This window comes from Penicillium solitum (genome assembly GCF_028829755.1).
Source record: "Penicillium solitum strain IBT 25940 chromosome Unknown utg000001l_segment0_segment0, whole genome shotgun sequence".
Lineage (NCBI taxonomy): Eukaryota > Fungi > Ascomycota > Eurotiomycetes > Eurotiales > Aspergillaceae > Penicillium > Penicillium solitum.
Window position 1 is genome coordinate 3,075,297 of NW_027072121.1, and position 26,002 is coordinate 3,101,298.

The following is a 26,002-nucleotide window of genomic DNA, read 5'->3' on the forward strand; positions in this document are numbered from 1 at the left end:
CCCCGGTCTCCGTGCGATATTTACAGTTTGTAACCGGCTATTCATCCCATCGATACGAGCAGAGGCCGCTGATGCGTGTTGATCGGGCAATTCTTCGTGGATATCATGATGCACGATGTAGCGAAAGGAACTCCAAATCGCTTTAACTACCCCACCTTTAGCGTGTTAAATCGCTCGTCAGTCAACTGCTGTTAGTGGAGATTAATGATGGTGGCTAAACTTAACAAGTAGCTAATTAGGACGTGATCATCCGGTGTACTTTATTCGATATGTAGCCCCTACGTACTCCCTAGATCTGGACATACACCGGCCCGGTACTAGCGTGGTGAAACTTAACACATAGCTGATTAGGATGATCACTGATCATCTAGGCACTTTATTCGATATAAAGCCCCTACGGAGTACGTACTCCGTAGATCTGGACATAGACCGGCCCGGTACTAGCGCTATTGTGTAGAACTCACCCTCAAGAGCTACCCTAGCTCATGATAACATATATGTGTCAGGAAGCTTTCAGTGGCCAATTTAAAGCATGATAAGCTGCCCAGGAAAGTGGCAGTCTAAGTGGCAGTCTTGGCCAGGGACAGGAAAAGGGGTCGCGATACGCACGGGTTTCCAGGGACGGGCTGGAAATGCAGTACCAACTATCTACGGATAATAATGGATATTCGAATACAAAGTATTCACTTCCCCCCGAATCCTCTCATGCTAAAAGTATTGGTATTTCTTTGTGCCGTGTTTCCCCAGACTCCAAAGTAGACTATGTGGAAACTGTTACCTAACAGATTGTTACCCCCACATTTTATATGCACCTAATGTCGACTCCAGGTTTATTTTCATAGATTAATTCTAGTCGTGTCTACCGGTATGTGTTTTGTTTTAGTTAAGTCTTGGAGTGAGACAAACCATGGAATACCAAGTCCCTCATGCACCTAAATGGGGAGCTCCGACTTGGCTGTCGGGAATTATTAACCTACCGAGAAAGAATATTAGCACAACCTTGGGATTTATGGAACATAGTTTTTGTATTTTGTAAATCAACCTGGGGTAGCCGGACCATTCCGTGGCGGTGGCGAAAATCCCAATGCGTATCGCGTGCTGTTTGGCTCGGGCTGTGTTCATTTCTGGGGATCTTCCTCGGTTTGAGTGACCTCAAATGGGCAATAATGCTACGGAGTACTCCGATCATCGTACAGAGGACATTTTGCGGGGTATTACCCGTTAACTTCTGATGCTCAATCTTGGAACCTAATTGGAACCTAACAAATAACCATGAAAGGGTCCACGGGTGTGTCCATGGAAGAGCTAACTTTGTACTACAAAGCACAGATCTAACCGACAGATTTCACATGGGCACCTATTTAGGTAGGTTGCAGTACGGAGCACCACGTACTCCGTACTCTACTCGGTATACGTCGGACTATTGTCCGGACGCAGCCGCTAACCTTCAACGAAAGACAATCAGCCTTTGCTCTAGTCACCGGAACAGAAATGCCAATCCAGCCCGATGTTACCGTGGCTATCTGTTGCGGGAGCGTGGCCAGTAAAATTGGCTACTGCGCGCCATCAGCTGGGGAAGGCTTAAGTGGCTGATAGTCAAGCATAAATCCAATTCAGCTCAAGGCCGAGAACCCTGGTGCGCCTTTTTTTTCTCTCTCGCCCCCTTATTATTTGACCGGGTTACGCGGGTCAAAGTCTCACGCTGTGGGGTGCCCTTTCTAAGAAACTGCTGATGTGCCCGACCCGCATTGCAGACATGAAAGATAAGAGCTGTGGGTCCTTTTTTTTGCATTGTAATTTTGCCCCGAAGAGCTTCTCTCGAGCTGGGATGTCGCACGATTATGATTATGAACACCTTGAGATATCAACATTCGTGCCAAGGTTAGTCACCAAATGTGATTAATCTTGGATGTGACGGGGATGTCCGAATCCAGCTATTGGTCCACGCAAGTCTATTGGCGAACCCTGGGATGCGAGGGTATAATCTTGGACCTACCAGAACTTGCTGATTGATGTGTTCTGCATGTTGCCCAGCGAAAATACGAGGGTCTTGCTTAACTCGCCGACACCAGGCCAATCATTACACGGGTTTCTAATGAGCACCACATGATAGTATCTCCCAAGCACACCCTCTTAGCTTTCTGGTATGCTTCTCCCGTTCTTCCATGCATATCAGTGGTAGACCGCCACGAACGAGGGAAAACTCTCGCTTAGAACGCCTAACCATAGAGTTTCATGGCGCCATCCCTTATCCCAGGGGACCACCCGAGCTCATGTCAGGCGGTAGCGGCGAACCCTGCTGAGGCGGTTCTTCCTACAATATCCACAACAGGTCGTCTGCCTCTCTCACCACCCAAGCCAAGAGACCTATCCAAGCCCAAGAGACTATGCTTCGTACCGAGGTGACTGCCAGAGAAACTCAATTGTGAAAGGTTGCGAACAAGCCTCAGTGGGGCAAATTGCTCCGGCCATATGGTATTGCACGCATATCCCTGTGACCCATAGCGCACGCAACAGGAACGGGGTCCGTCGGGAAGCCTTCCCATAGGCAAGGGGTGACAAACGAAAGGGATCTTCCCTTCCGTCCATTAGTATATTATTGAGTCATGTTAGTATGTTTCTAAGGTTATCTTGTGCAAACCTAGAATATCAACTGGCGGTGATAAAGTATTCTAGAAGAAAGATTAGGAAACACCCGTGGACGCCGCGGTGGCCAGGTGGAGGACCGGAGGAAACTGTGGAAGGGATGTATTTCTCTTATCTCCCGAGGTTGTCTGATTGGGTAATGATCGACTATCACCCACGGGTAGAGTGCGGAGAGACTGACAGATGGGGTTTAGTGGATCTGGGGATTTGCCGTCTTTGGGCTCCAGAAGCTTGGCTTTTCCTTTTCAAGTCCATCTAGACACCCCAATATTATGATTCCAGATAAAGTCGTTCACGACTTGTCAGAATGACTATGCAATACGAGTCAGCTAGGTCGTGGAGATAGTAAGGCAAGGAAGTTAGGTGTAGAGATTGGACATCCAAGACCTGAGGTAAGATCCTCCCGTTGTGAGAGGCTAAATCACGCGAAGGGATAGATAAGTAGTGCCCAGGTGGCGCCTAACAGACAGGGTTCCACATCCTTGACTCGCAACATGGAGTAATTATCTCAAATTTCCCTTTTTGGTTTAGACAATAAGATAGTAAGGTGAAACACCCAGGTTCCAAGCTCCAAGGGCTTATCTCCCAGTAAAAGCTCAGGGAACTTTACCGCTTGCAGCTTACTTCTGGGACTTATGTATGAATCATGATCCTAACGCATAGCCTCGAATAAGATTTTTACGTAAAGAGCACGGAGTACTCCATACATGGGATATAAATTTAAATCAAGAAATAAAATAAAAAAAAAGATAATTTGCCTATTTACTATCGGACTCGGGCGTTAACCAGAAGATGCCAAGATTATCAGAAGATTGTAGTTTGAAATGTTATTAGTGCGAAACTCTAGTTGGCCTAAGCGCATGAAAGCAGATACATGTGGGTGCTTTTGATTTAATTTGATTTAATTTGAGTATATGGCACGTAAAAATAAATAATATCGCTTTTATCTGAAATTGGACTGGTTGTATTTATACCCTCGTCCCCCCCCCCTCCTAAACGGTCAAACGACTACTTGTTTCACCTCTGTGTTGGTTCATAGACCTCAAATTCTCCGGAATCCTCAGGTCGATCATTCCAGATAATTCTGTCTACTTTTCTGGATAATCCCACTCACATACACACCATGGATGAGAAGAAGCTCGAGGAGCACACCGTCCAGAGTGGCTCGGACGGTCCCCCATCCTATGGCGATTCATCTCCAACACGGGGAGGCTTAGGCCAACGAATCATGGACAGTTTCAAGAGAGACCCCAACCACTCCGTCTCCGGCCATGCGGGAGCTGATGGCACTGGCTTCGATCTCGAGGGTGCCGCCCATAACACTGCCCACTCCCCGTTGCAGCGTCGCTTGAAGGGGCGCCATCTGCAGATGATTGCTATTGGTGGTTCTATTGGTATGTTCTCCATCAATTCTTCTATCATTTGCCCTTGCTAATACCATTTACTATGTAGGTACTGGTCTCTTCGTTGGTTCTGGATCTGTTTTGGCCGCCGGTGGTCCCGCCTCAGTATTGATTGCCTATATTTTGATTGGATGCATGCTTTACTGCACAGTCCACGCCTTGGGTGAAATGGCCGTTCTCTTCCCCGTTGCCGGTTCATTCGCCCATTACTCGACTCGTTTCGTGGATCCTGCTTGGGGTTTTGCTATGGGTTGGAATTATGCTCTTCAGTGGCTCGTTGTCTTACCCTTGGAGATTGTCGCCGCTTCTATCACAGTCGATTATTGGAACCCAGGTGTTTCAAATGCCGCCTGGGTAACTATCTTCTGGGTTTTGATTGTCGCAATCAACATGTTCGGTGTGCGAGGATATGGTGAAGCTGAATTTGTCTTCTCCATCATCAAGGTCATTGCTGTTATTGGTTTCATGTAAGTTACGCTACTGTTTGCTGAAACTTGAACTCCCCAACTGACTTGACAATTAGCATCCTTGGAATCGTCCTCAACTGCGGTGGTGGTCCCGAAGGTGGATACATTGGCGCCAAGTACTGGTACGACCCAGGTGCATTCAGAAACGGTTTCAAGGGTCTCTGCAGTGTGTTTGTCAACGCCGCGTTTGCCTTTGCCGGAACCGAACTTGTTGGTCTTGCAGCCGCCGAAACCGCTAATCCCCGCAAGTCCCTCCCCACTGCCGTGAAGCAGGTCTTCTGGCGTATTGCTCTCTTCTACGTGGTTTCCCTTACCATCGTTGGCCTCCTGGTGAGGTACGACGACCCGAAACTCATCAGCGGTACCTCCTCCGCCGATGCCAAGGCCTCTCCTTTCGTCATTGCCATTGAGAATGCAGGAATCAAAGCTCTGCCTTCGATCATGAACGTCGTCATCCTGATTGCTGTCCTGTCCGTCGGTAACTCCTCCGTCTACGGATCCTCGCGTACTCTTGCCGCCCTTGCCGAGCAGGGCCAAGCCCCCAGGTTCCTCGCATACATCGATCGCCAGGGTCGTCCTCTACCCGCCATTCTGGTAGCATCTGCCTTGGGTCTGCTTTGCTACCTCGCCGCCTCGGATGTGCAGACTACTGCCTTCGCCTGGATGATGGCCATCTCGGGTCTGTCGTCTATCTTCACTTGGGGTTCAGTGTGTGGTGCCCACATCCTTTTCCGCCGCGCGTGGAAGCAACAGGGCCACAGCCTAGATGAGCTGGCCTTCCGTTCCCAGCCCGGTGTCATTGGATCGTGGATCGGTCTCACCTTCAACTGTCTCGTGCTGATTGCCCAGTTCTGGGTTGGTTTTGCCCCCATCGGTTACGCCGAGATGACCCCCCAGGAGATTGCCTACAACTTCTTCTCTGTCTACTTGGCCGCCCCCGTGGTTCTGGTTTCCTACATCGGTTACAAGCTCGTGTACAAGACCAAGTTTATTCGCCCATCCGAGGCGGATCTGGATACCGGTCGTCGCGATCTTGATGTTCAGCATTTGGTTGAACAGGAGCGGGCCGAGCAAAAACAATGGCCCGCGTGGAAGAAGGTTTACAACTTCTTCTGTTAAACAGGTGTTTGGTCATTTTTTTAATTTTTTTTTCGCTCTCGATTACACCCCCCTTATGTACATCTTGATATTTGAAGGCCATCTCTTAAAGATAATCACGATACCATAATCTTTTTATGAATATGACACAAAACGTTCATACATTTCAAAAATGGCCATACAACATACATGTGTAAATTCCTTTTGACAACCTACAACACTATATTAACGTAGATCATCATCTCCAGCCTCCAGGCTTGGCACCAAATACTTGTGGGGGAACGTTTGACCCAGGAAGTCAGGAATGATCAACGGCTTAGGGGTAGGGTGCCACATATATTGTACTACATATTACACTAAGTTCTATAATATATATTGATTGAATTACTACTCTCAGGTAAGGTTCACAGCCACATGCAATGTCAATGCAATTCAACTGTAAACAAAAACAAAAAAAGAGACCAGCCACACACCAACCACCCCCCCTTTTTTTTTCTTCAACAAATGAAAAAAACACCCAAATTTAAAGATTTGCAGCCAATTACCACCCCAGTGTATTTTTCAACCCCAAAAATAGCCCAAGTGGATTCAAAGACGGTGGGGACCAGAGCCACGCTGTAAGCCAAAGGACTCTTGCTGGGCCGTATTGGTCTCAGATATACACAAATCCCCGTAATATTACGAGCCACATGACGCCCTACGATCTGGAAATCCATGAACTCCATCTACTTCATCTCCATCTTCATCTTTCTCATTTCTGTTTTTCTTTGTTTTTGTTGCCAGCTTCCTGCCAACTTGCATCGCAATTTGCCTGGCCTGGCTTTCGCTCATTTTAGCCTCGAATTCTTCCGCGACCCGGCGCTTAACACTGCGCACTCTCTTCTCTTGCATTCCAAAGTGATCTTCCCTCCCTCGTCATTGGCGTCCCGGTCTATGCGCAGTCCCATCCAGCGTCAAGACTGGATATTGAATTGACAACTAAGCCAGCTGGTCTTCGCTCGGTGTCCTTGATCATATCGCAAACTCAGAGCCTCAGTGACTGCCCAACGTCAATTCGCCCCGATTGACACTCATTTTCGCGCTTTTCCCTCCCTGTTACGATTCGCGTTTTCCTCCGAACCTACGAACTCACCGGTGTTACCTGCCGGATCGCTCTCATTTCTTACGCCGATCACAACGTGCCTCCGCTTAACAGCCTGAATCAGCCTTTTAGCCGCCGCCATAATGCCCGGTTTCGCGGACTCTTTCTGGACCCCCGACTATGCTTCGGGTCTGGGGGTATTGTACGGGAAGCTGCAGCAGGGAGTTGTGGAGAACAAGCAGATTTTGGCCATTGCATCCATGCGTGCAGACGCGGAAGAGCAGTATGGACTCCGCATGGGAGACATTGCCCCGAGCGTGGATAAGATGACGGCAGTGGGATTCGGCAAGGACGATGGAGCCAGTGTCAGAAAGGTTTGTTTTCAGACGGATAGAATGGACTGGAGTGAAGGAAGACTGACGTCGCGCGAACCTCCCTACAGGCATACGAAGGAATCCGCACCGAGATGGTCGAGGCCTCCAAGAACCACCAGAAGATCGCCAACAATATCCGTGAATTGGTCGTATCGCCCTTCCGGCGTTGGGGCGAGCAGCACGACTTGCGTGTTCAGTACTCGCATGACCTCCTCCAGTCCCGCATCAAGGAACACACCAAGCAGGCGGAGTTGGTAAGGAAGTTGCGCAGTACTTACTTCAACAAGTGTCGTGTTGTCGAGGACCTAGAAGAAGAGAACAAACTTGCTTTCCAAGACCCTGAGACGAGCCCCAAAATCAAAGCTCCCCCGAAGATCATTCTCCCCACCGAGGAGGAGCCCGAAGAAGACCCCATCGAGTTGGGTGAGCGGATTTTCCCGCCAGACCACGTCAAAAAGCTCCTGACCCATATGCTTGATAACATCAAGCTTGGCGAGGCAAAGGTTCCCATTATCGGCACCTATCTGAATGTATCCACCGGCGCGGATATTTCGCAATATATCCAAACCTACATGGAGGCCGAGAATCTCGCTCAGGTGGAGATAATTGGTCAGGATATGGTAGACAACGGTCTTCTTCGCCTGGTTGGAAATATGGGCAATGTCTTTGCCAATAGCTCCAAGATGAACTATCAGTGGCGTCCTAAGGTTTTCCAAATCACCGGTATTCCAGAAAAAAAGAAGCCTCTCATGCGTGTCACCTCAGTGGCATCAAGCGAGGACGGAAACGGCAGCGACTCGCCTATTGCATCTGTCTCAGAGATGCTGTCTGGATGGAATCCCCTCAACAACCCTTACCCGAACGAGACACCTTCGGAGAAGCTTCGAAGGGAGGCTTTGGAAGCCGATGAACGGTACAAGGTTGCCGTTCGTAGACTTGATCAGATCCGCTGTCGTCTGGAGGAAGATGTCATTGGCCAGCTCAAATACATGGAGCAGTGCGAGCTGGACCGCCTCAGGGCCATCAAAGCCGTGGTTCTCGACTTCTCGGGCGCGATCAGCAATGTCATTCCCAACCTGCAGAGCACAGTGGATCATATGATGCTATATCAGGAAACAATTCAGCCCCTCGGCGACCTGAGATATCTGCTCGAGAACTACCGCACTGGTGGATTCGTGCCTAAGATCCAAGCATATGAGAACTACTATGGTTCCGTTGAAGGTACAACCATGGTCATTGCCCAGCTATCAAACGTTGCTAATTTTAATTTTCACCAGAACAAAACTTTGGTGTCGACCTTGAAGCCAGAGCTCGTGCCGACCGCAAACGTGTTCCGATCCTAGTGACCACCATTCTGACCTACCTAGATAACCGTAAGAAATTCGTGTGATATATTCAGATTCGTGAACCAAGGCTCACAAATTCTACAGGCTACCCTGAACTTGAAGGCGATGAAACACGGCGAATGATCTGGTTGACTGAAGTTGATCTCAGCACGACACATAAGCTTCGTCAAGTCTTGAACAACAGCAAGGCCGATTATGCTGAGGTGTTGCCTCAGTTCGAAATCCCAGCTATTGCAAGCGTTCTAAGATTGTACCTTCTTGAATTGCCAGGTTCGTCGCTCTCTCGGTGGCTTGATATAGGTTCATACTAATCCCCAGATAGACTCATTGGTTTCTTCGCAAGTTTACGAAATCGTGAAGACGATTTATTCCACCACCGCTCATGAGACCACGGAAGAAGGACGGATCAAGGTTTTGCAAAGTACCCTTGGACAACTCCGCCTCGTCAATATCGCTACGCTTGATGCCATTATGACTCACTTCACGCGCCTGATTGATTTGACCTCGGCCGACGAAGAATACATCACTTCGTTGGCACAGGCCTTTTCCCCTTGTATTCTTCGCCCTCGCATCGAGAGCAGTCTGACGATGAATGAGCGCCACAGCTACCGCCTGATCCGCGATCTGTTTGCCCACAAGGACAACATATTTGGCGAACTGAAGCGCCAATCGAGTGCGCTCGGAATTACCAGTTCCAGCTCCAACCGTCCACGCGCCATCAGCACGGACGAGAGTAACCGTCGTGCGGCGATGGAGGCCCGCCAGCGAGCTATTGTCAATCGCAGCCGGGCAACCAGTCCCGCCAATCGCCAACGGCATCGACGTGACCGCTCGAGCGGTGCTTCGGAGATAGGCCGGTTCCCGATCAACGTCAACAGCCCTTCAGACCGCAAATCCACCCGCGGTAGCCTAGATGTACCAGCCAACAAGGCTCCCCAGCCTGGGGCTGAGGACGCTCCTGTCGTGAACACCCAAGTTGCCGAGACTATTACCAACGGCACGTATACCGAGTCTCCTGCCTCGGCTGCTGCTAGCTCCAGCGCCCACTCGAGCTCGCCGAGCCCCCCTCCTGTTTCTCTTCCCGAAACAGCCTCCGATGACTCTCCAACTCCTACCCCTACTCCAGCTGCACCATCTGCCGAGTTTGAGAAGCGTAATTCTATGTCCCGCTCTTCTGGCGCTCGATCCAGCCGCAAGCCAGGCCTTGGTAGCTTGTCTAGCTTCCCTACTGGCTCGGCTGTCGGGGCCAGTGGCACGGACAGCAACCGAAGCAGCATCGCTGAAAGTGAGCCCAATAGAGTCACTCTGGAGGACAAGCCTATGGATGATTAGGTTTGTGGATTTGTGGATGCAGAGGAAACCTTATATAGATCGAACTGGGAGCAGTATATCGGCGCGCTGTGGGAAAACATGCCATATGGCAATACATTCCACTCACGCCTTCATTGCTCCCTGATCATAGCGAAGACGGCCTGGCGAGTTGCAATTTGGAACGTCACCTTTACTTTTTCTTGTCTTTTGTTTCTTTTGAACTTGAACTTTTTACTGCATGCCTCTTAGGCATGCACGCATACATACCCTGTCCCTTCTGCTGTGTTACTCCAGAAGGGGTTGTTCACATGCCTTTTACCTTGCCTCTGTTACTGTTACTGTGTTTTCCCTCTTATGTTCCCTGATGCATTCCCTTTGTTGCCCTCGTGGTGTTATCCACTTGGTGTATGTATACTCTTGATCCTTTCTCGTGCATATGAATTTCTTTCTGTCCTATGTATAGCATTATTCTCTGTTGGTGTAGTACTGTAGAACTTACATGGAATTCAATAGCCAATAACATTTTTGATCCTTTTTATGTCTGAAATTACTGTCCCCACCAAGCTCTGGATTCGGGACAAGAACGACCGACGAGTTTTAGCTCCCATGACTTAAGGGACTTTAACATCCCCGCGGAAAATATCACTGTCTATGAACCTCTCACCAAAAACAAAGCCCCTCACAACCAGATACCAAGAGTACTTCGTACGAATACCCAACCCCGCATCCCCATCTTCCAATCTATAACTCAACTAAACCCCACACCAGCCAAAAAAAAACAACACCCAACTACATAACCCAAAGCCATGACACCAACCCAAATCCCAATCGTGGACTCCCACATCCACCTCTTCCCAGCAACACACCTAAAAACCCTATCCTGGCACAACGCCAACAACCCCCTAGGCACACAACACAGCGTAAACGAATACCGCCACGCAACAACACAATCCAACACCACCACCCTTCTCCTCCGAGGCTTCATATTCCTCGAAACAGACCGCCTCTCTTCAATAACCGACTCAACCCCACCAAACCACGGCTGGCAACACGCCTTAGACGAAGTCTCCCTCCTAACACGCATAGCCCTCGGCACACCAATCCCAGGCGAGGGCCACGTCCCGCAAGACAAATCCCTCTGTCTAGGGATTGTGCCTTGGGCGCCTGTTCCCGGTGGACCGGATGTGTTGAGCTCGTATATGGAGCAGGTACGTGGGCGCACTGGGGAGGTGGTTTGGGGGAAGGTTAGGGGGGTTAGGTATTTGGTGCAGGATAAGGTTGCAGGGACGATGCTTGGGGATGGGTTTGTGGAGGGATTGAGGTGGTTGGGAAGGGAGGGGTTTGTTTTTGATCTTGGGGTTGATGCGAGGTCTGGTGGGCTGGGACAGTTGAGGGAGGCGGTTGAGATGATGGGGTTGGTTTATGGGGGGTTGGAGGGGGATCGGGCGGTTACGATTGTTATTAGTAGGTCTTTCTTTTCTTCTTTTCTTGTGGTGAGATTGCAGGGTTGGGGTTTCTTCTTGCTAACTATTATAGATCATTTGTGCAAGCCTAACCTTCGTTTGATGGATGATGTTCACTCTCATCCCGAGTTCCTTGAGTGGAAGGATCTTGTGGCTAGGATGGCGAGGGCGAATCCTAGGACTTATATGAAGCTTTCTGGGGCGTTTTCGGAGCTTCTACCGCTAGAGGCGGAGTCGGAACCGGATTTTGGGGCAATTGTTGAGCGCGTGCAGCCATGGACTGATGTTGTTTTTGATGCTTTCGGGGCGGATCGTGTTATGTTTGGATCGGACTGGCCGGTGTGTAATGTTGGTGGTGGTGGGAATGATGTGTCTTGGGGTAGATGGAGACGTGTGGTGGGGGAGATTCTGGAACGGAGGGGATTGTCTGAGGAACAAAAGAGGGATGTATGGGGATCTGTTGCTTTGCATGCCTATGGTATAAAGATCTAAAGCTTCTATTACTACGGAGTATGAAGGATAGAAATGTAAAGCCACTTGATCTTGAAATACGTATATTCACAAATATGTGACTTGAACTTTCAAAAAGAAAAACAATTATATATATCCTCATTGCAGGTTAACAAACAACCCACCATCAACCAGTAGTTGTGCACCAGTCACATAACCACTCAATTCCTCACAAGCCAAGAAAACAGCCGGTCCAGCCAAATCCCGCGGTTGACCCAGTCTACCAAGCGGAATCCGACCCTCCATATAACTCCGCTTAACAGGATCCTTCATATCCTCCTCATTAAGCTGCGTCCGGATAGTCCCTGGCAGTAGCGCATTACACCGAATACCATATTTACCGAGCGCGCATGCACACGACTGCATGAGACTCAATACACCGGCTTTGGTGGGTGTGTAATGTGTCTGCTGGGCACCGCCGACCAGAGCGGAGATGGAGCTCACGCCGATGATGGAGCCGCCCGACGGCGACTGGGTTAATGCCATTTGGCGGGCTGCGGCTTGGGTGGCGTAGAATGCGCCTGAGAGGTTTGTGGAGATAGTGTGGTTTAAGAGGGAGGGCTCGAGTCTGGTGGGGTTGTTAGAGAGGAGAAGAGGGGTGGAATTGTAAATAATAAATGGGGTATGGCTCACTCTAGGAATTCGGCAAATTGACACACGCCTGCATTGCTCACAAATACATCTAGTCGACCGAATGCCTCGACAGTCTTTGCGACGAAGTTCTGACCTGTCTCTGGCTGTGAAATATCGCCCGATACCGTGAGGAATCGGGTCTTGGCTGCTTCGGGTTCGATCTCGTTCACGTCTTTGCGGAGTGCTTCTAGTAGTGCGTCTTCTTTTTCGCCGCCGAGGTGACTGATGGAGACTTTGGCTCCGTGACGGATATAATCAAGGGCAATTGCCTGTAATATGTTAGTTTTTTTCTTCTGATAAATTCGGAGATGAGAAACCATACCCGTCCGATGCCTGTGAGGCCACCAGTGATGGCGGCGACTTTACCAACTAGTAACTGTGGAAAAGACATTGAGGATGTTGGAAATGGAGAGGTGTCGTTTGTAATTCTCATAATTCTCATAATTCCCATATTTCTTAGCTGGTCGATAAGCTCGGTGTTTCGTGGTGATGTTACCCCGAGTTGTGTGGGGAAACCCCCACATTCTCCTGCAAATAGGATGAATCGGATAATTACCTAGTTAGGACATTTGTATGTTGTAGTACCTGTTTCTGAGCATCTGATTTTGATATTCCTGGTTATTTTTATTCAAGTAGCATTCTCTTAGATCTGTATATTACCTACACCCAATCCATGCACAATATAACTCGAGGAACAAAGGAAGATGGGTTTAGAACTGATGACTCATCAACCTCATGCTCCAGGGCTCTCCATTGGGAAAACACCTGGGCAGCAAGGACAAGGCAAATGCAATATTTCCCCGTTTGTCGGCAATTTCCCAAAATCTCAATAAGTTGGCACTTGGGAGATCTTTTCTGCCCTGCTATTGCATCAGGGTGGTTTTCCCTCACTCCTTGTCTTGATATCTATATGTGGTTTACAGGATGGACCTATCTAACCGACCGCTGCCGGGGCGATTGCCCTCGGAGATCTGGCATCACATTTTAGGCATGGTATGCCTTGTAAAACGCAAAGAAATTAATAGAATGCCAAGCTCACATCACAATTCAGCTGGATTGCCCCTCTCTCAAAGCTGTTGTGCTCTGCAGCTCTAGGTTGTACAACATCGCCGCTTCGATACTCTTCAAGACTCTGTATCTAGAGTCCGAGGTGGAGTTCCCCTCTGATCAACCCCCGTGGAAAACGTGTACCCATCCCACTCATTTGTGCGTGCATGTGAAAAATATTGTCGTGGTGCGCTCTCGTGGTGTATTTCCTTGCCAGTTTGACTTTTGTAATGAGTTTATGGAATTCCTATCATACCTATTTAGGGTGGCAGAGAATCTTCAAAGCTTCCAGTATGTTGCTTTCTATTTTATTTTGACCCAGTGCTGATTTACTCTAGCTGGTGGCATGAGAGATACATGCCAGGGGAAATTTTGTACCACATTTACAAATACTGCCCCCAAGCAAGTGTCCACATAGCTAGCTCGAAAGTTGCACTATGTGAGAGAATTAACAAGGAGCGTTCATCGGCACCTCAACTGTCCTGCATCCGTTCAATCGAAGCAGAGTGGTGCGTCGGAGAGTATGACAGACCAATCGGGCCAAATTCAGCTGCAAGCTATCCAGCTGAATTGAAAGATATCATTTATCGAAGTAAGAACCTGGAAAATCTCAGATTGGTTGCCACGGGAAATTGGAGGTCGCGTCGCCCTGACGATATCTCACCTCATTTCGAGAGGAGGGAACTTGAAGCCATGAAGAACCAGAGGGGTCTTATTACGTTGGAAGAAGGAAATATTCTTCCTCCAGTCAAAAACATTCACTTTGAAGGTATGAGATTTGGACCTCTCCAGAGCACGTTATGGGCCACACACCTACAATGGCAAACCATCAAACATTTATCCTTGATTAGCGTCGATTGGATTCACTTGTTGCCTAAGATCACTGTTCCTGGTTGCTTTCATACGCTGGAAACTCTAGAGATGACCATTCCTAACCTGCGTTCTCAATATAAACGAGACTGCCCTACATATCTCGAACGGGTGGAACAATTCCACGGCTTTCTAACAGAGCTTCCACCTTTGAAAATGTTCATCGGGTATGGATTTCCGCAAAAGACTCTGGAGGTATTAGCCAAATATCACGCCAAATCCCTTCACCACCTACGGTTTCGATATGCATTGAGCTCCGATCTTGGAATGGCAAAACGTTCTGAAAATAAACGCTCCTCTCCTGCCAGCATTCACAACCTCGTTAATTTAGCCGACCAACTCCCTAACCTCCTGTCTCTCGGTATTAATCTCAACTGGACGCCCGACGAGGAATTGGTGAGTATCTGTTTTACCATTATTAGAGGCTTCCCGGTCGCTAATATTACTATAGCCATACGATCTTCTCGCCAACATTGTTCAACACACTCATCTTCAACATTTAGAACTCAACATACCAGGTCTTGGTCGTCATCAATCTGAGCCCTGGCCTTTCCCCAACCTCAACGAAAACACTTGTCGGGCCCTAATCGAGTCCTTTGACAAGGCGTCTCTAAGCCTTCTCTCATTACATTTCGTCATTGGCGACTGGTATCCCTTTACGCCTCAACCAGTCCTACGATGGTATATGGAAGCGTTCCTGGTCGGCGAACGAGACTATACGGGTCACATGCGCTTCGGCAATGTTCGACAGTACACGCAAGTTGGGAAATTGATGCGCTCAGGGACTTTTGTTTCACGAGTCCCACCGCACCAGCTGAGGGGGCACTGGCCCACTGATCTACGGCAGGATATCGAAGGTCGAATTAGCGACCTCTTTTGTGGGAAGATCCTGAGCAAGTAACTGGCAATTATCTAGGTAGCGGATATATGTTACATATTTCCTGTTATCCCGCGCTTTTCAGAGACAACATGTAAAATCTTGATGTCGAATTGAGATCCTCAACTCCTTCAGATCCCTCCGTTCAGATTATCCGCTTGATATATTCGTCTACAGTGCGGATATATAGTGTTTTTAAATATTATTCCTGGTATCCACGCGCTAACATGTTCATGTAGCCCTTGTACTGTCGGTCTACGCCAACTTTTCGACTTTGTCTTCAGATTCAAATTTGTCCATTATTTCCCTCATCATTGCTCACCGGTGCTTTCCCTTTGCCGCCTGTTTAGAGAATCAGTAACTCGAGTTCGTGAGAGTGTTTGGTGGGGCCTCACTGCTCTGGTATAACATCGTAGCAAGAAGAACAGCAATAACCGAAGCCTATCAAGTGTTAAAACCCCCGACGACGATATATATTCTCTGGGCAGAGATTAGGTCATCTTACTAGTGAAAGGTCCATCCCTTCTGCCACCACCACTTCCCATGACGGTCGTTTTCCGGGTAGGTACACGGCAACCATGTCCGTCAATTTTACAATCATCACCAAATTACCCCGGTGATAAACATTTGTCTTAGACTTCCAGACATTCTGTCCGCGAACCTCCAGTATTGTCTCTTCTCCATTTGCAGCAGCATTACGAAGATGAACGTCAAACTTGTCTTTGAGAGCATTCCATTTCGGTACAACCGTAGCAATAGGCTCAGAAGCGGTTCCTTTACTGCTGCTCTCCCCGGGAGGATGAAGGTACCATGTTACCCCGGCCTTTTTCCGAGATATGTCAAACAAGGGAAGACCCGAGGCGTCGCGAAAATGTCGTCGCTGAGACCATGACGTAATGTCACCGTCGACGCTAAAGAGCTTGTTTAAAAGAGGTTCTTCGGCAGTTGGAGTGCTTGAAATTGTGAAATTGCCGCTAGACAAGCTCGCACTATGTTGTTTCACCTGAATTGTCGTGGTTGATGAAGCAACATGTTCCGGACGGATGGCGATAGGTTGTTTGGTTCGTGTGAGTGATTCCATTTCATTACCATGGGAAACGGGGTTAAATTCAAAACCAGAGTGTTGAGAAGGTCAGAAGAGGGAAAGACAAGGAGTCGGAGTTGGGCATTGATGGATTACTTTCCAAAGTTGCTCAGGGGATCTGAATAAATACAGAGTTTGATGGCGCTAGGGATCTGCTCTAAAATTAACGATAATCCACAGCAATACCAAGTTACATATGACGTTGTCCAAGGCTTCGAGGCAGAGTTCCTCTGTAAGGATTTGGGGGCGTCTTCTCCTTTCGGTAAGGATCTGTCTTAATCGATATTGCAAATAAATTGACACAGAAACTAGGGACTTAGCGGTAAAATAAGGCCAAGCAGGACCCCTTGGTGCCAATGCATCAGTGGGGATAAATCGTAGACCTTCATTTGGTGGGATGTATGTACTGGCCCCTACACGTTGGCCCCCGGGTATTTAGCTAATGTTAAGTTTTTGCGACTTGTGATTCTTTGTGGAATTGCCTTAGAAGACGATAGATTCCAAGAACAGGACTGAGATATCGGACGATATAATCTATAGGCATTCTGAGGAGAAAATGTAGGCTATGGCTTCTTGGAGATATACACAGCCATAGGTTGACCAGGATCCCCACTTCATATCCTATGTACGAGCATATAAATATTCATAAATCCAGTGAGCCTGGCCGTTGAGTTTATCTATCAGATCCTCTTCAAACACCTTGTAGAACCAGACTGGCCCACCCAAGTTTGGACAAATAGCCCCACACACCAAGCCGATAACTTCGCGGAGAGCAAATGGCCGCCCCGGTGAATACATGAATCTATCAATAACGTTATTTGCCTATACTAGATGCTTATACCGGATAACATAGAATCGGAATTTCAACGCTAACTAACACTCGGCATCCCGAACTCCCAAGCATCCGGACCATCCACAGAAGGTTTAGCACCCCAGATACAGTGTTGATTGTGACTTTTCTATGAATACAAATTGCATGGTGTTTTATCGCAACTGAGCACTATCAGTCAATGAAATACGACGTTACAAGCAGCCAGGGCCGGCCCGGAGGTGGACCGGCCTCGTACTTCCCAAAAAAGACTAGAGAGTTACCTAAGTAGCCAGTTAAGAATAAAAAAGTGAAACAAATACTAAATATACTTTTAAAAGGCGAGAAGGCCCTCCGAGAGACTAGTGCTGGACATGGTTGATGATTTGATCATCTTTCTGACAGATATCTATAGATGGTTGATGATTTGAATCCCCTTCCTTTTTATTAATATACATACCCATGGATATCTAGGGATGATTGATGATTTGATCATCTTTCTCTTTGATTCTATTACAAATTCGAATTCAGAAGATGAGGGATTTCGCATCTGCAGGGGTGGGAGAGAAACACATAAATAAGGCCTTTGATTTTAAGTATGGAGAGATCAGACAGTTCCACACTTCCAATCTTCTTACTATTTTATAGTACCATTTTTGCAAGAAGTCGACTCATTTGTTACATGCTGTATAGTTGCATCCGTACTCTTTCAGCACAGTCTAGTAGTCAATTTGACAAAATTCAACTTCGAACATCCTGCTACGAGCACTGTTCACATTTATCAACATCTGCCTATTATCATGCCTTCCTTGAAATATTTCGCTTGGAGTACTATGGTACTGCTTGCCTTTGGCATCCAGTTCAACCTGGCCTCTCCAACATCGTCCCCTAATATAACGGTCATGATCCGTGATGAGAACTTCGCCTACCATGAATCTGAAGAGATGGCCAACGTCGTCCTTGCTCGCAACGCTGGGACTTCTCTTGTCAAGCGCAATCACGCAACGGTGCAGGCTTGCAGGACCTCGTTCTGCACCGACTGTACTACCGTCTTCGATGGCAGTTTGGTCTCACCTAGCGCTTGCATTCCGGCCGAGAACACCGCTTGCTTGATTGTTTCTAATCTTGAAGATGCGACTATCTGGAACTGGAACCATGCTGGCTGTAATGGCCATAGCACCGACCACGGGGGATGCCCCACTGGAGAGAACACCTTTGGTGCTGCTGGGACTAACTCCATCGGCGTGCACCCTAGCTGCTAGTGCCAACGGAGAGGTGGTGTTGTCTGTGAGCCTACCCAGAAAAGTGAAATGACGCCAGGAAGGCTTACTTTTCAACAAGGTAGCCGCTTGTTTTCGAGCAGAGGAAGGAAAATGCCCGTACCCTTTCATTCTTCGATCATTTGTTGGACATCAGAGGCAGAATGACCTATAGCGAAGACCAATTGAAGAATTATCTAAACAGAAAATTAGACGAATCTCTTCTGTAAAGAACCCCTCTACTCTATTCTAGTCTTAGGCGCCTTCTACTGCCTGCTTAATTGGACTTTTCACACATCACTTATTTCTCAATTCATTCGACCTCCGAAGGAGCATGAGATGGTATGTAAAGGATAGTGAAATCCGATGTGTATGTACATGATTCTCGTATAGCGCGTAAATATCTGATAAACATGAAACGGATCAAAGACATAAAAATAGAAAAGAATTCCGCCGAATAGTCGACATCTACGCAGAGCCATTAGTCGCCTCCTCGTTGTCAGGTGCACGTAGGGACTTCTGGGGCGCCGGTGTAAGGATAGCAGCAGCAGGGATCAGGGGAGCAGCGGGGTTGAGTTCTAAACCAAAGCCGGGTTTGTCCAAGATAGAGACGTCAAGGTAGCCCTTGGTAGGAATGGGCTCGTTCAAGAAAAGGTTACCGAACACAGGCTCGACAGTATGGCCATCGGCAGAGTTGGCAAGGTACTCCTGGAAGGGGCTGTTGGACTGGGAGACGACAAAGTGGTACGAGTAGGGACCAGATGCGTGGGGCACAACGGGAAGATCATAAGCAGCAGCCATGGCAGAGACCTTAAGCAGCTCGGTCATTCCACCAACCCACATCACATCGGGCTGGAGGATGTCAACGTTTCGGCCCTCAATCAGCTTGCGGAAGCCGTAGCGGGAGTACTCATGCTCGCCGGTGGTGAATGTAACAGTGGGGTGGGCACGCTTGAGTAGCGCGTGGCCGTCGAAGTCATCGGGAGAAAGGCACTCCTCCCACCAGTCAATATCAAGTCCAATAGCCTCGCAGCGCTTGACTAGTTGGATTGTGTAGGGGACAGTTAAAGACATGTAGCAGTCCACGCGTAGTGGGAAGTCAGCCCCGACTTTCTCGCGCTGCTGACGCAGATATTCAACGTTCTTCAAAAGGCCCTCGGTACCCTCGTCAGGACCGTGTGGCAGGGCCACCTTGGCGCCGATGAAGCCGGCTGCCTTTGCGGAGCCCGGCTGGGGACCGGTGCAGTAGAAGTTCAATCGGGTTCGAGTCGCTCCTCCGATCAACTTGTAGACGGGCTCCTTGCGGATCTTGCCCTGTAGATCCCACAGAGCCAGGTCAATGACTGAGATCACGGCGACGGGTAGACCCTTGCGGCCGTAGAACATCGAGGCGCGGTACATCTTCTCAAAAAGGTCGTTGGTGTCACGGGGGTCTGTGAAAATATAGTTTGTCAGAAAGATCCATTTTTCTATGTACGTGAGATGGTGTACATACCTGCGCCAACCAGGAAGCGGTTGAAATGTTGCTGGGTCAGCCAGCATGCGGGCGGACCTCCGAAACCAGTCGCAAAGCCCTTGGTGCCATCAGTGGACTCAATCTCCACACAGAATGATCCCAAAACATTGATGCCCCATGATGTTCGTGAGCCACGGAATTGTGCCCACTTGGTCATGGGGGTGGAGATGTTGCTGTCGACCAGCCAGTGGCCTCCTTTGACCTGTGCCGATAGTTAGCATGTCAAATTTCGAGACAATTAACATCTCTGAGCTCGTACATTGTGGTAATCACCACCGGAGCCAACACCATCAATTATGAAGGTGCGGACTTCCTTAATGCGGGGGAATTCCGTTGTTGAACCCATGATGTATGAAATGAACAAATCTCGAGCGAAAAGAAACTCAATAATTGTCAACAGGAGAAGATAGAAAAGGAAATAAAAGTAGAAATCCAACAATTGCGGGGGATTCACGTCTATTTCAACGAATTCCACATGTCGAGGGGAGCTCGGTGCATTGCTAACCCGAGAGACGGACAAACGCCGACTCGGAGAATTTATTGCGACAACACATGTTATTTTATTTATTTCGGGCTATATGTGGGCCAGATAAAAAATACCTGTGAAATTCCATAAGAATCTATGGGTTAAAGTTGTCAAACCTTAACAGGGGAAGAATCATTTATCGACATCCACGCTGTTGGTCACAGAGCCAAACACGTCCAAAGCATGGCCGAGATATTCCTGAACTCCTTTGAGCCGAGCCCACTGACCAAAAGACCCTGAACTTGCTCAGTAAAGGTTCCCTTGTAGTCCTCCGGCAGGGGAGTCTTGCCAAGAACCACCGAGTTGGGCATGTTTGTGTTGAAGGTTCCGAGAACGACAGTCAGGATGCGGATGTTGAATGGGGCAACTTCCTTAGCGAGGATCTTGGTAAGGGCTGCCAGACTCACAGTTAGCTGCTTCCCTTTGGATAAGGCTCATTAATACATACCGTCCAGTCCTGCCTTTGCACCCGCATACACCCCCATGGTGGGAATTCCATCAAGCGAAGCACCACTGCTCATGTTGACTATCACGCCGGACTTTCGCTGACGCATATGGGGCAGAACGGCCCGTATGAGGCGCAAGGGACCAAATTACATGGTCTTCATCTGGGTTCTTACTTCCTCTTCGTCGACAGTCTCGATGGGGGCGTATATGGAATAGCCGGCGTTGTTGACCAGGACGTCAATATGGTCGCCATGGCTTTCGAGCTCAGTGATGATATCGCCGCTGTCACGACTGTCCACATCAAGCTGCACCCATTTTCCCCCTTGGACTCGATCTCAGCAACCAGCTCGGGGGTCTGTGATGGGTTTCACGAGGTCGCAATAACCTTGTGTCCGCCAGCCTGGGCGGCGCGGGTCAGAGAAAGGCCAAAGACAGAGGAGCAGCCAGTGATGAGCCAGGTAAACTTGGTATTATCCATGATGAAGGTATTGATAAAACCCCTAAAACTCGCCTTTTATTGGTTTCATAAAACGTGATGGCATCGGGTTTCCCCTTACTACACTCTAATGACACGTTGATAAAATCGGGCTAGTAGATGTTGTAAATAGCTAGCAGTTTTCGATATTCAATTAAATGAAAAGCTTGATATGTACATTGTGAGGGTCTAAGACTCAAAGCCATTGTTATGTCTTGTATTGCCCGGTCCAGTTGACAAATAGGATTCAGGACAAAAGTACCCAACGCCCATGCATATACAAAGCTTATGGTTCCTCTTAAGCAATCATTCTATAACAAGTCAGAGACCATATTAGACAAATTAAGCCTTGCAACTCTCCTATAGACTAGTATATAGACTAGTAGTGGCGATGGGTTTCTGTTGAACTGTTCGCGCACCCCTTATTTCATGGTATAAACTGCCTGGTGACACTCTTAAAAATAGCATAATTTGTTATTTATTTAATTTTGACTAAATGTTATAGAAATAGGAGGAATCGGAGGAATCGAAGAAATCGAAGTACATAATCCTCCCCAGGAGATTCCAAAAGCGGAGAATGCGGGGGACCCCGGTTTCTGCCTGAGGCCTTAGCTCCACGAGCCCGACCATTTCTGTTTCTGCTTTCTCTTTTCCCTCAGGTTCAATACTGACTATCGTGGAGAACATTCCAAGGCTACCTCTGTTTGAAAACAATATACCAGACTATCCCACCCTATTCGGACATCTCACCGTGAATCCGTTTTGCATTATGCTCGGTCTCTGATAGGGCGAATTGCTATCTCGCTAAATCAAAATGCCGAACACTGCGCTTCCCGCCCAGGAGACCCTGTCCTCCAATCAGCAATTCGGCGATCCAAACCGAGATCAGAGTGCAGAGTATTCCTCGGATTCTGATAACGATCATATTGGACTCAATGGCTCCACAAGAGCCCTGAAGCGAAAACGCCCCCTCACCGTCTCGTGCGTACCTGAATCACCTCGGCTAACCGTTTGTATGAAATGTAACGTCAACTAATTCTACCAAGATGTGAACTATGCAAGCAGAGAAAGGTTAAATGCGGTATGGTGTAAAAAGACCCTAGGGAAATGCCCCGTTTCTAATATTGACCAACCCAGACCGAGTACAACCGAGCTGTGGCTGGTGTACCCGAAATGGCCAGATATGTGAATATAGAGAACGAAAGAAGCCTGGGTTGAGAGCTGGCTATGGAAAGGAGTTAGAACAACGACTTGGTAAGTTGCTATACAGTCTGATTTTCGTCTATTTCATGTCTCACTCGTACCCCAGATCGATTGGAAGACATTATCCAATCGCAAGCTCGGCTTATCGAGATGCATATGTTGCAAAGCCAGTCTGCGATGGGTCACGAGTTGCCCCACGCCGGGCATCTTTCATGTAGCTCTCCATCCGAGCCGTCAGCAATCCACGGACCTAGTCCTAGTACGGCCCTGTACTTCAACGACCCTGGGTCTGCTGTTACTCTACCCTCACGCCGTGCGGATGTGTCTACCAACAGTCCATCAGATGGCTCTGTCAAGAATACCCCACATAATCATCTGCAACATGACATGTCAACGGTGCCAATTGGCCAGTTGTTGCATACCCAAAACGCACATCACGATTACACAGGAAACGAATCTTCTTTGAAGGTTCCCGTCAACATATACTCAAACCAAGAGCAATCTCTTGCTAATCCTGATCTAGATCTGCCACCATATGATTTGCTCTATGCTTTGGTAGATCTCTATTTCGAGCATATCAACTCCTGGTGCCCGATCCTCCACCGGCGAACAACCCTGGATACCTTTTTTGGTCCATCACCACTTGATGAGGCAGATCGAATGGTGTTGTATGCAATTGTGGCAACAACTCTGCGTTTCTCCTCCGATAACAGGCTTAATGACCAGAACAGAAAGCGCTATCACGACTCGTCCAAACAAAAGGTCGTCCTGTATGGCCTGGAAAATTCTTCCGTCAAGGCACTTCAGGCTCTCGTGATTTTAGCTCTTGATCTGGTTGGATCTTCCAATGGTCCACCGGGTTGGAAGCTCCTAGCCCTGATTACCCGATCTGTAGTTCAGCTGGGGTTGGCTGTGGAATCAAAGTCTTCTCTTATCAACCCCCTCTATCCCTCAATTTATACTCTAAGAGCTGTCACTCTTTCGGAGCCAGACTCTTGGATTGAGGATGAGAGTAGACGTCGTTTGTTCTGGATGGTCTATCTGCTGGATCGATATTCCACCCTGGCGACTGCGTTCAACTTCGCCTTGGACGACAGAGATATCGACCGGAAACTTCCTTGCAAGGATGATTATTTCATGAAGAATCAGCCCGTTGAGACGCGGTGGTTCCAACGCTCCAGCGACCGTGCGGATTATCTCACCAAAGCCGAGAACGTTGGGTCTTTCGGTCTCTATATTGAAATATTGGGTATCCTCTCGCGGATTCACCTGTTCTTGAAACGGCCCGTGGATATCGGAGCACTCTCCGATGTGGCGGAATGGCAGGCTACCTATCGCAAACTCGACAGCGAGCTTACATCCTGGGAGTTCAATCTCCCGGCGGAATATGCCTACGAGAACTCGTCCCGCCTCTTCAACGGACCCAAGAATGGCCGCGCTCTGCACAGTGACTGGGTGCAATTACATGCAACCTACCAAACGTGAGTAGGCAACATCTTCATCTTTACGTTCCAAGCAATTAATGGGTCAATTACTCTAGAGCTGTGATTCGTCTACACTCCTCAGCGGCATACCCGACAACCCGATCTCCAATATTCACGCCCTCATACAGTGCCAGCCAGCGATGCCTACTAGCTGTCGAAAACATCCTATCAGTAACAAGGTTCGTTGTAGAGCACAACATGCTAGACAAGATGGGCCCACCATTCGCCTTTACTCTCTGGGTCTCAGCACGCTTACTCCTCGTCCACGGCTCAACCATTGCACATACCGTCAGCCCCGATATCATCTTTTTCGTGGATACTCTGTTCCAGCTGGGAAAATACTGGAAAGTCGCCGAACGATACAGCAGCATCCTTCAACGCGTCCTGGACGAGTACAATGAGTATCAGCAATCCATCGCTATGGATGGCGAACGATCCACGCCATCAACAGTCAAGATTCTCGCTGATATGCGTCGCTGTGCGTTCGATCTTGACTTTTTGATCTCGCGTCAACCACGTGAATCACCCGCCGACAATGGCATTGGCGAGAGCCACCAGCCCCAGCCGCCCCTCCCGACGATGCCCACCCGCAGCTTCGCCCCCAACGAACTCGAGTACCTCGATGTTTTTGGTTTCTTCAATGTTCCCCGTGTTCCTCCCGCTCGGGCTCCTGACTTGTCTACTTCTACCCCATCTCATTTGGAAATACCAGAGCCTATGCCAAATCCGATGTCGATTCATGGATTGACGGATGCTGGCCCCGTGCCTCCAACCGGGTCGGTAGATGATGGTGGCCATCCCTCCAATGCGAATGAATTCAACATCACAAACTACTTGATTCCGACGCCGGAGACAGATTGGCTGTTTCGACCGTCCTAGCGGCACTAACTCCTTCTCGCTTGCGCCCTTTTTAGTCGCTTCCTGCCTAAATTCCGACGAAAGTATTCGCCTCCGGCGAACACCGAAGTCTTGTGAAGACCGAGCGCGGTGGGGAGCCCATACGCTTTGCATGGTATTGGTTCAGCTGAACGACCCTGGCATACAGATTATTCTGTAAACTTAACAAATAAGGCTTATCACCGTCCTGGATTTTGCGCTCACTATTGAGTGCACCTCGGATCCTTTTCCCTCTTCGGGCGTTGAGATTGGCTTGGATTTTACAGAGCACGCAATGAGGTAGTATGGAATTAATGGATAGTAGCGAATGCTAGGGTGCAGATACATGTCCCTTTTTACTGTCATGGGAATTTCCTTACTCCACGGCCCTCTGTGGGTGAATTTTGCATCCTCGTCCTCATAGCTTCCTTCTTTGGTAAAGTCGATTCCATTTGAGGGTTTTATTCCTGTGCTAATTTGTATAGGAAACCTGCTGATCAGTCAGTGCATCTCAACACAAATCGTTTACCGATCTACGCCCTTCTACCAGCTTCACATTCTCCGTCAACTTCGTTGACTCCTTCCACCTACAGTTCGATTCACGCACTAAATGTCCGTGGAAAGTCAAGAAATGTTATCTCGCTTTCAGAGACTTACATCCACTCTGTCGCAGGAGCATAGATACGGGAGGAATGGGCCAAAGCGAGAACTAAATCAGCTATAGACATTCATCACCTGGAAATGTCTGAGAAGAAAGCTCGCGTGCTTCCCAGCAAGTTTCAAGAGGAATTCCGTCCTGGTATAGACCACTTATGGGTGGTCAGATCTTGAACTTATAGGCGGGTGCATTGTTTCTCATGTAAACCGACGGGGAGACTATTGTGATCTGCAATCAATGCATCAAGAAACCGAAGCGAGATGTTGCTTATAGAAATGAATACCAAAGACTGTGTCATATCACATCTAATGCATTGTATGATCTGTGGACTGGTTGGCCTTCCCGTGAATGCTATCTTGTTGACGCAACAAGTCACAACCAGAACTAGAGCAGTAAATTCATGAAATCCCCCAATGCCAGCATCTCTCGTGTACGAGGGAGTAGGTGCGGATAGACTAAGAATGAAGTCCTTCCTATGTCGTTATTTTCCGTCTTTATACGAAAGTTTGACGTTGCGTCCTAACTGCACCAGGGCTGTAT

The 26,002-nt window shown here is 48.4% G+C and overlaps 10 protein-coding genes across 10 annotated transcripts; 6 read left to right on the plus strand and 4 right to left on the minus strand.

Moving 5' to 3' along the window:
* Window positions 1-3,769: 3,769 nt before the first annotated feature.
* Window positions 3,770-5,635, plus strand: N7455_001182 (amino acid permease GAP1; the record flags this gene model as incomplete). The annotated part of the gene is made up of 3 exons (XM_040951591.2): window positions 3,770-4,040; window positions 4,099-4,516; window positions 4,573-5,635. The coding sequence occupies 3 exons, from the start codon at window positions 3,770-3,772 to the stop codon at window positions 5,633-5,635; spliced, it is 1,752 nt and encodes a 583-aa protein (XP_040817864.2).
* A 1,203-nt stretch (window positions 5,636-6,838) lies between these two features.
* On the plus strand, window positions 6,839-9,747 carry N7455_001183 (GTPase-activating protein RGD2; the record flags this gene model as incomplete). The annotated part of the gene is made up of 5 exons (XM_040950960.2): window positions 6,839-7,069; window positions 7,138-8,290; window positions 8,347-8,442; window positions 8,500-8,685; window positions 8,738-9,747. The coding sequence occupies 5 exons, from the start codon at window positions 6,839-6,841 to the stop codon at window positions 9,745-9,747; spliced, it is 2,676 nt and encodes an 891-aa protein (XP_040818034.1).
* A 785-nt stretch (window positions 9,748-10,532) lies between these two features.
* On the plus strand, window positions 10,533-11,681 carry N7455_001184 (uncharacterized protein; the record flags this gene model as incomplete). Its single annotated transcript, XM_065603954.1, has 2 exons — window positions 10,533-11,190; window positions 11,263-11,681. The coding sequence occupies 2 exons, from the start codon at window positions 10,533-10,535 to the stop codon at window positions 11,679-11,681; spliced, it is 1,077 nt and encodes a 358-aa protein (XP_065462445.1).
* A 117-nt stretch (window positions 11,682-11,798) lies between these two features.
* N7455_001185 (SDR family NAD(P)-dependent oxidoreductase) lies at window positions 11,799-12,723 on the minus strand (the record flags this gene model as incomplete). The annotated part of the gene is made up of 3 exons (XM_040951236.2): window positions 11,799-12,267; window positions 12,333-12,601; window positions 12,655-12,723. The coding sequence occupies 3 exons, from the start codon at window positions 12,721-12,723 to the stop codon at window positions 11,799-11,801; spliced, it is 807 nt and encodes a 268-aa protein (XP_040817996.1).
* Window positions 12,724-14,516: 1,793 nt separating this feature from the next.
* N7455_001186 (uncharacterized protein) lies at window positions 14,517-15,150 on the plus strand (the record flags this gene model as incomplete). Its single annotated transcript, XM_040951355.2, has 2 exons — window positions 14,517-14,645; window positions 14,701-15,150. 2 exons carry the CDS (start codon window positions 14,517-14,519, stop codon window positions 15,148-15,150), a joined length of 579 nt encoding a protein of 192 aa, XP_040817870.2.
* A 330-nt stretch (window positions 15,151-15,480) lies between these two features.
* Window positions 15,481-16,207, minus strand: N7455_001187 (uncharacterized protein; the record flags this gene model as incomplete). Its single annotated transcript, XM_040952019.2, has 2 exons — window positions 15,481-15,567; window positions 15,632-16,207. 2 exons carry the CDS (start codon window positions 16,205-16,207, stop codon window positions 15,481-15,483), a joined length of 663 nt encoding a protein of 220 aa, XP_040817880.2.
* A 1,611-nt stretch (window positions 16,208-17,818) lies between these two features.
* N7455_001188 (uncharacterized protein) lies at window positions 17,819-18,280 on the plus strand (the record flags this gene model as incomplete). Its single annotated transcript, XM_040951922.2, has 1 exon — window positions 17,819-18,280. One exon carries the CDS (start codon window positions 17,819-17,821, stop codon window positions 18,278-18,280), a length of 462 nt encoding a protein of 153 aa, XP_040817657.2.
* Window positions 18,281-18,745: 465 nt separating this feature from the next.
* On the minus strand, window positions 18,746-20,139 carry N7455_001189 (L-rhamnonate dehydratase; the record flags this gene model as incomplete). Its single annotated transcript, XM_040950948.2, has 3 exons — window positions 18,746-19,710; window positions 19,773-19,995; window positions 20,053-20,139. 3 exons carry the CDS (start codon window positions 20,137-20,139, stop codon window positions 18,746-18,748), a joined length of 1,275 nt encoding a protein of 424 aa, XP_040817968.2.
* Window positions 20,140-20,477: 338 nt separating this feature from the next.
* On the minus strand, window positions 20,478-21,244 carry N7455_001190 (Short-chain oxidoreductase; the record flags this gene model as incomplete). Its single annotated transcript, XM_040951489.2, has 4 exons — window positions 20,478-20,713; window positions 20,768-20,864; window positions 20,940-21,057; window positions 21,138-21,244. 4 exons carry the CDS (start codon window positions 21,242-21,244, stop codon window positions 20,478-20,480), a joined length of 558 nt encoding a protein of 185 aa, XP_040818493.2.
* An 811-nt stretch (window positions 21,245-22,055) lies between these two features.
* On the plus strand, window positions 22,056-24,807 carry N7455_001191 (putative C6 transcription factor; the record flags this gene model as incomplete). Its single annotated transcript, XM_040951266.2, has 5 exons — window positions 22,056-22,222; window positions 22,288-22,322; window positions 22,379-22,495; window positions 22,551-23,925; window positions 23,985-24,807. 5 exons carry the CDS (start codon window positions 22,056-22,058, stop codon window positions 24,805-24,807), a joined length of 2,517 nt encoding a protein of 838 aa, XP_040818424.2.
* Between the last annotated feature and the right edge of the window lie 1,195 nt (window positions 24,808-26,002).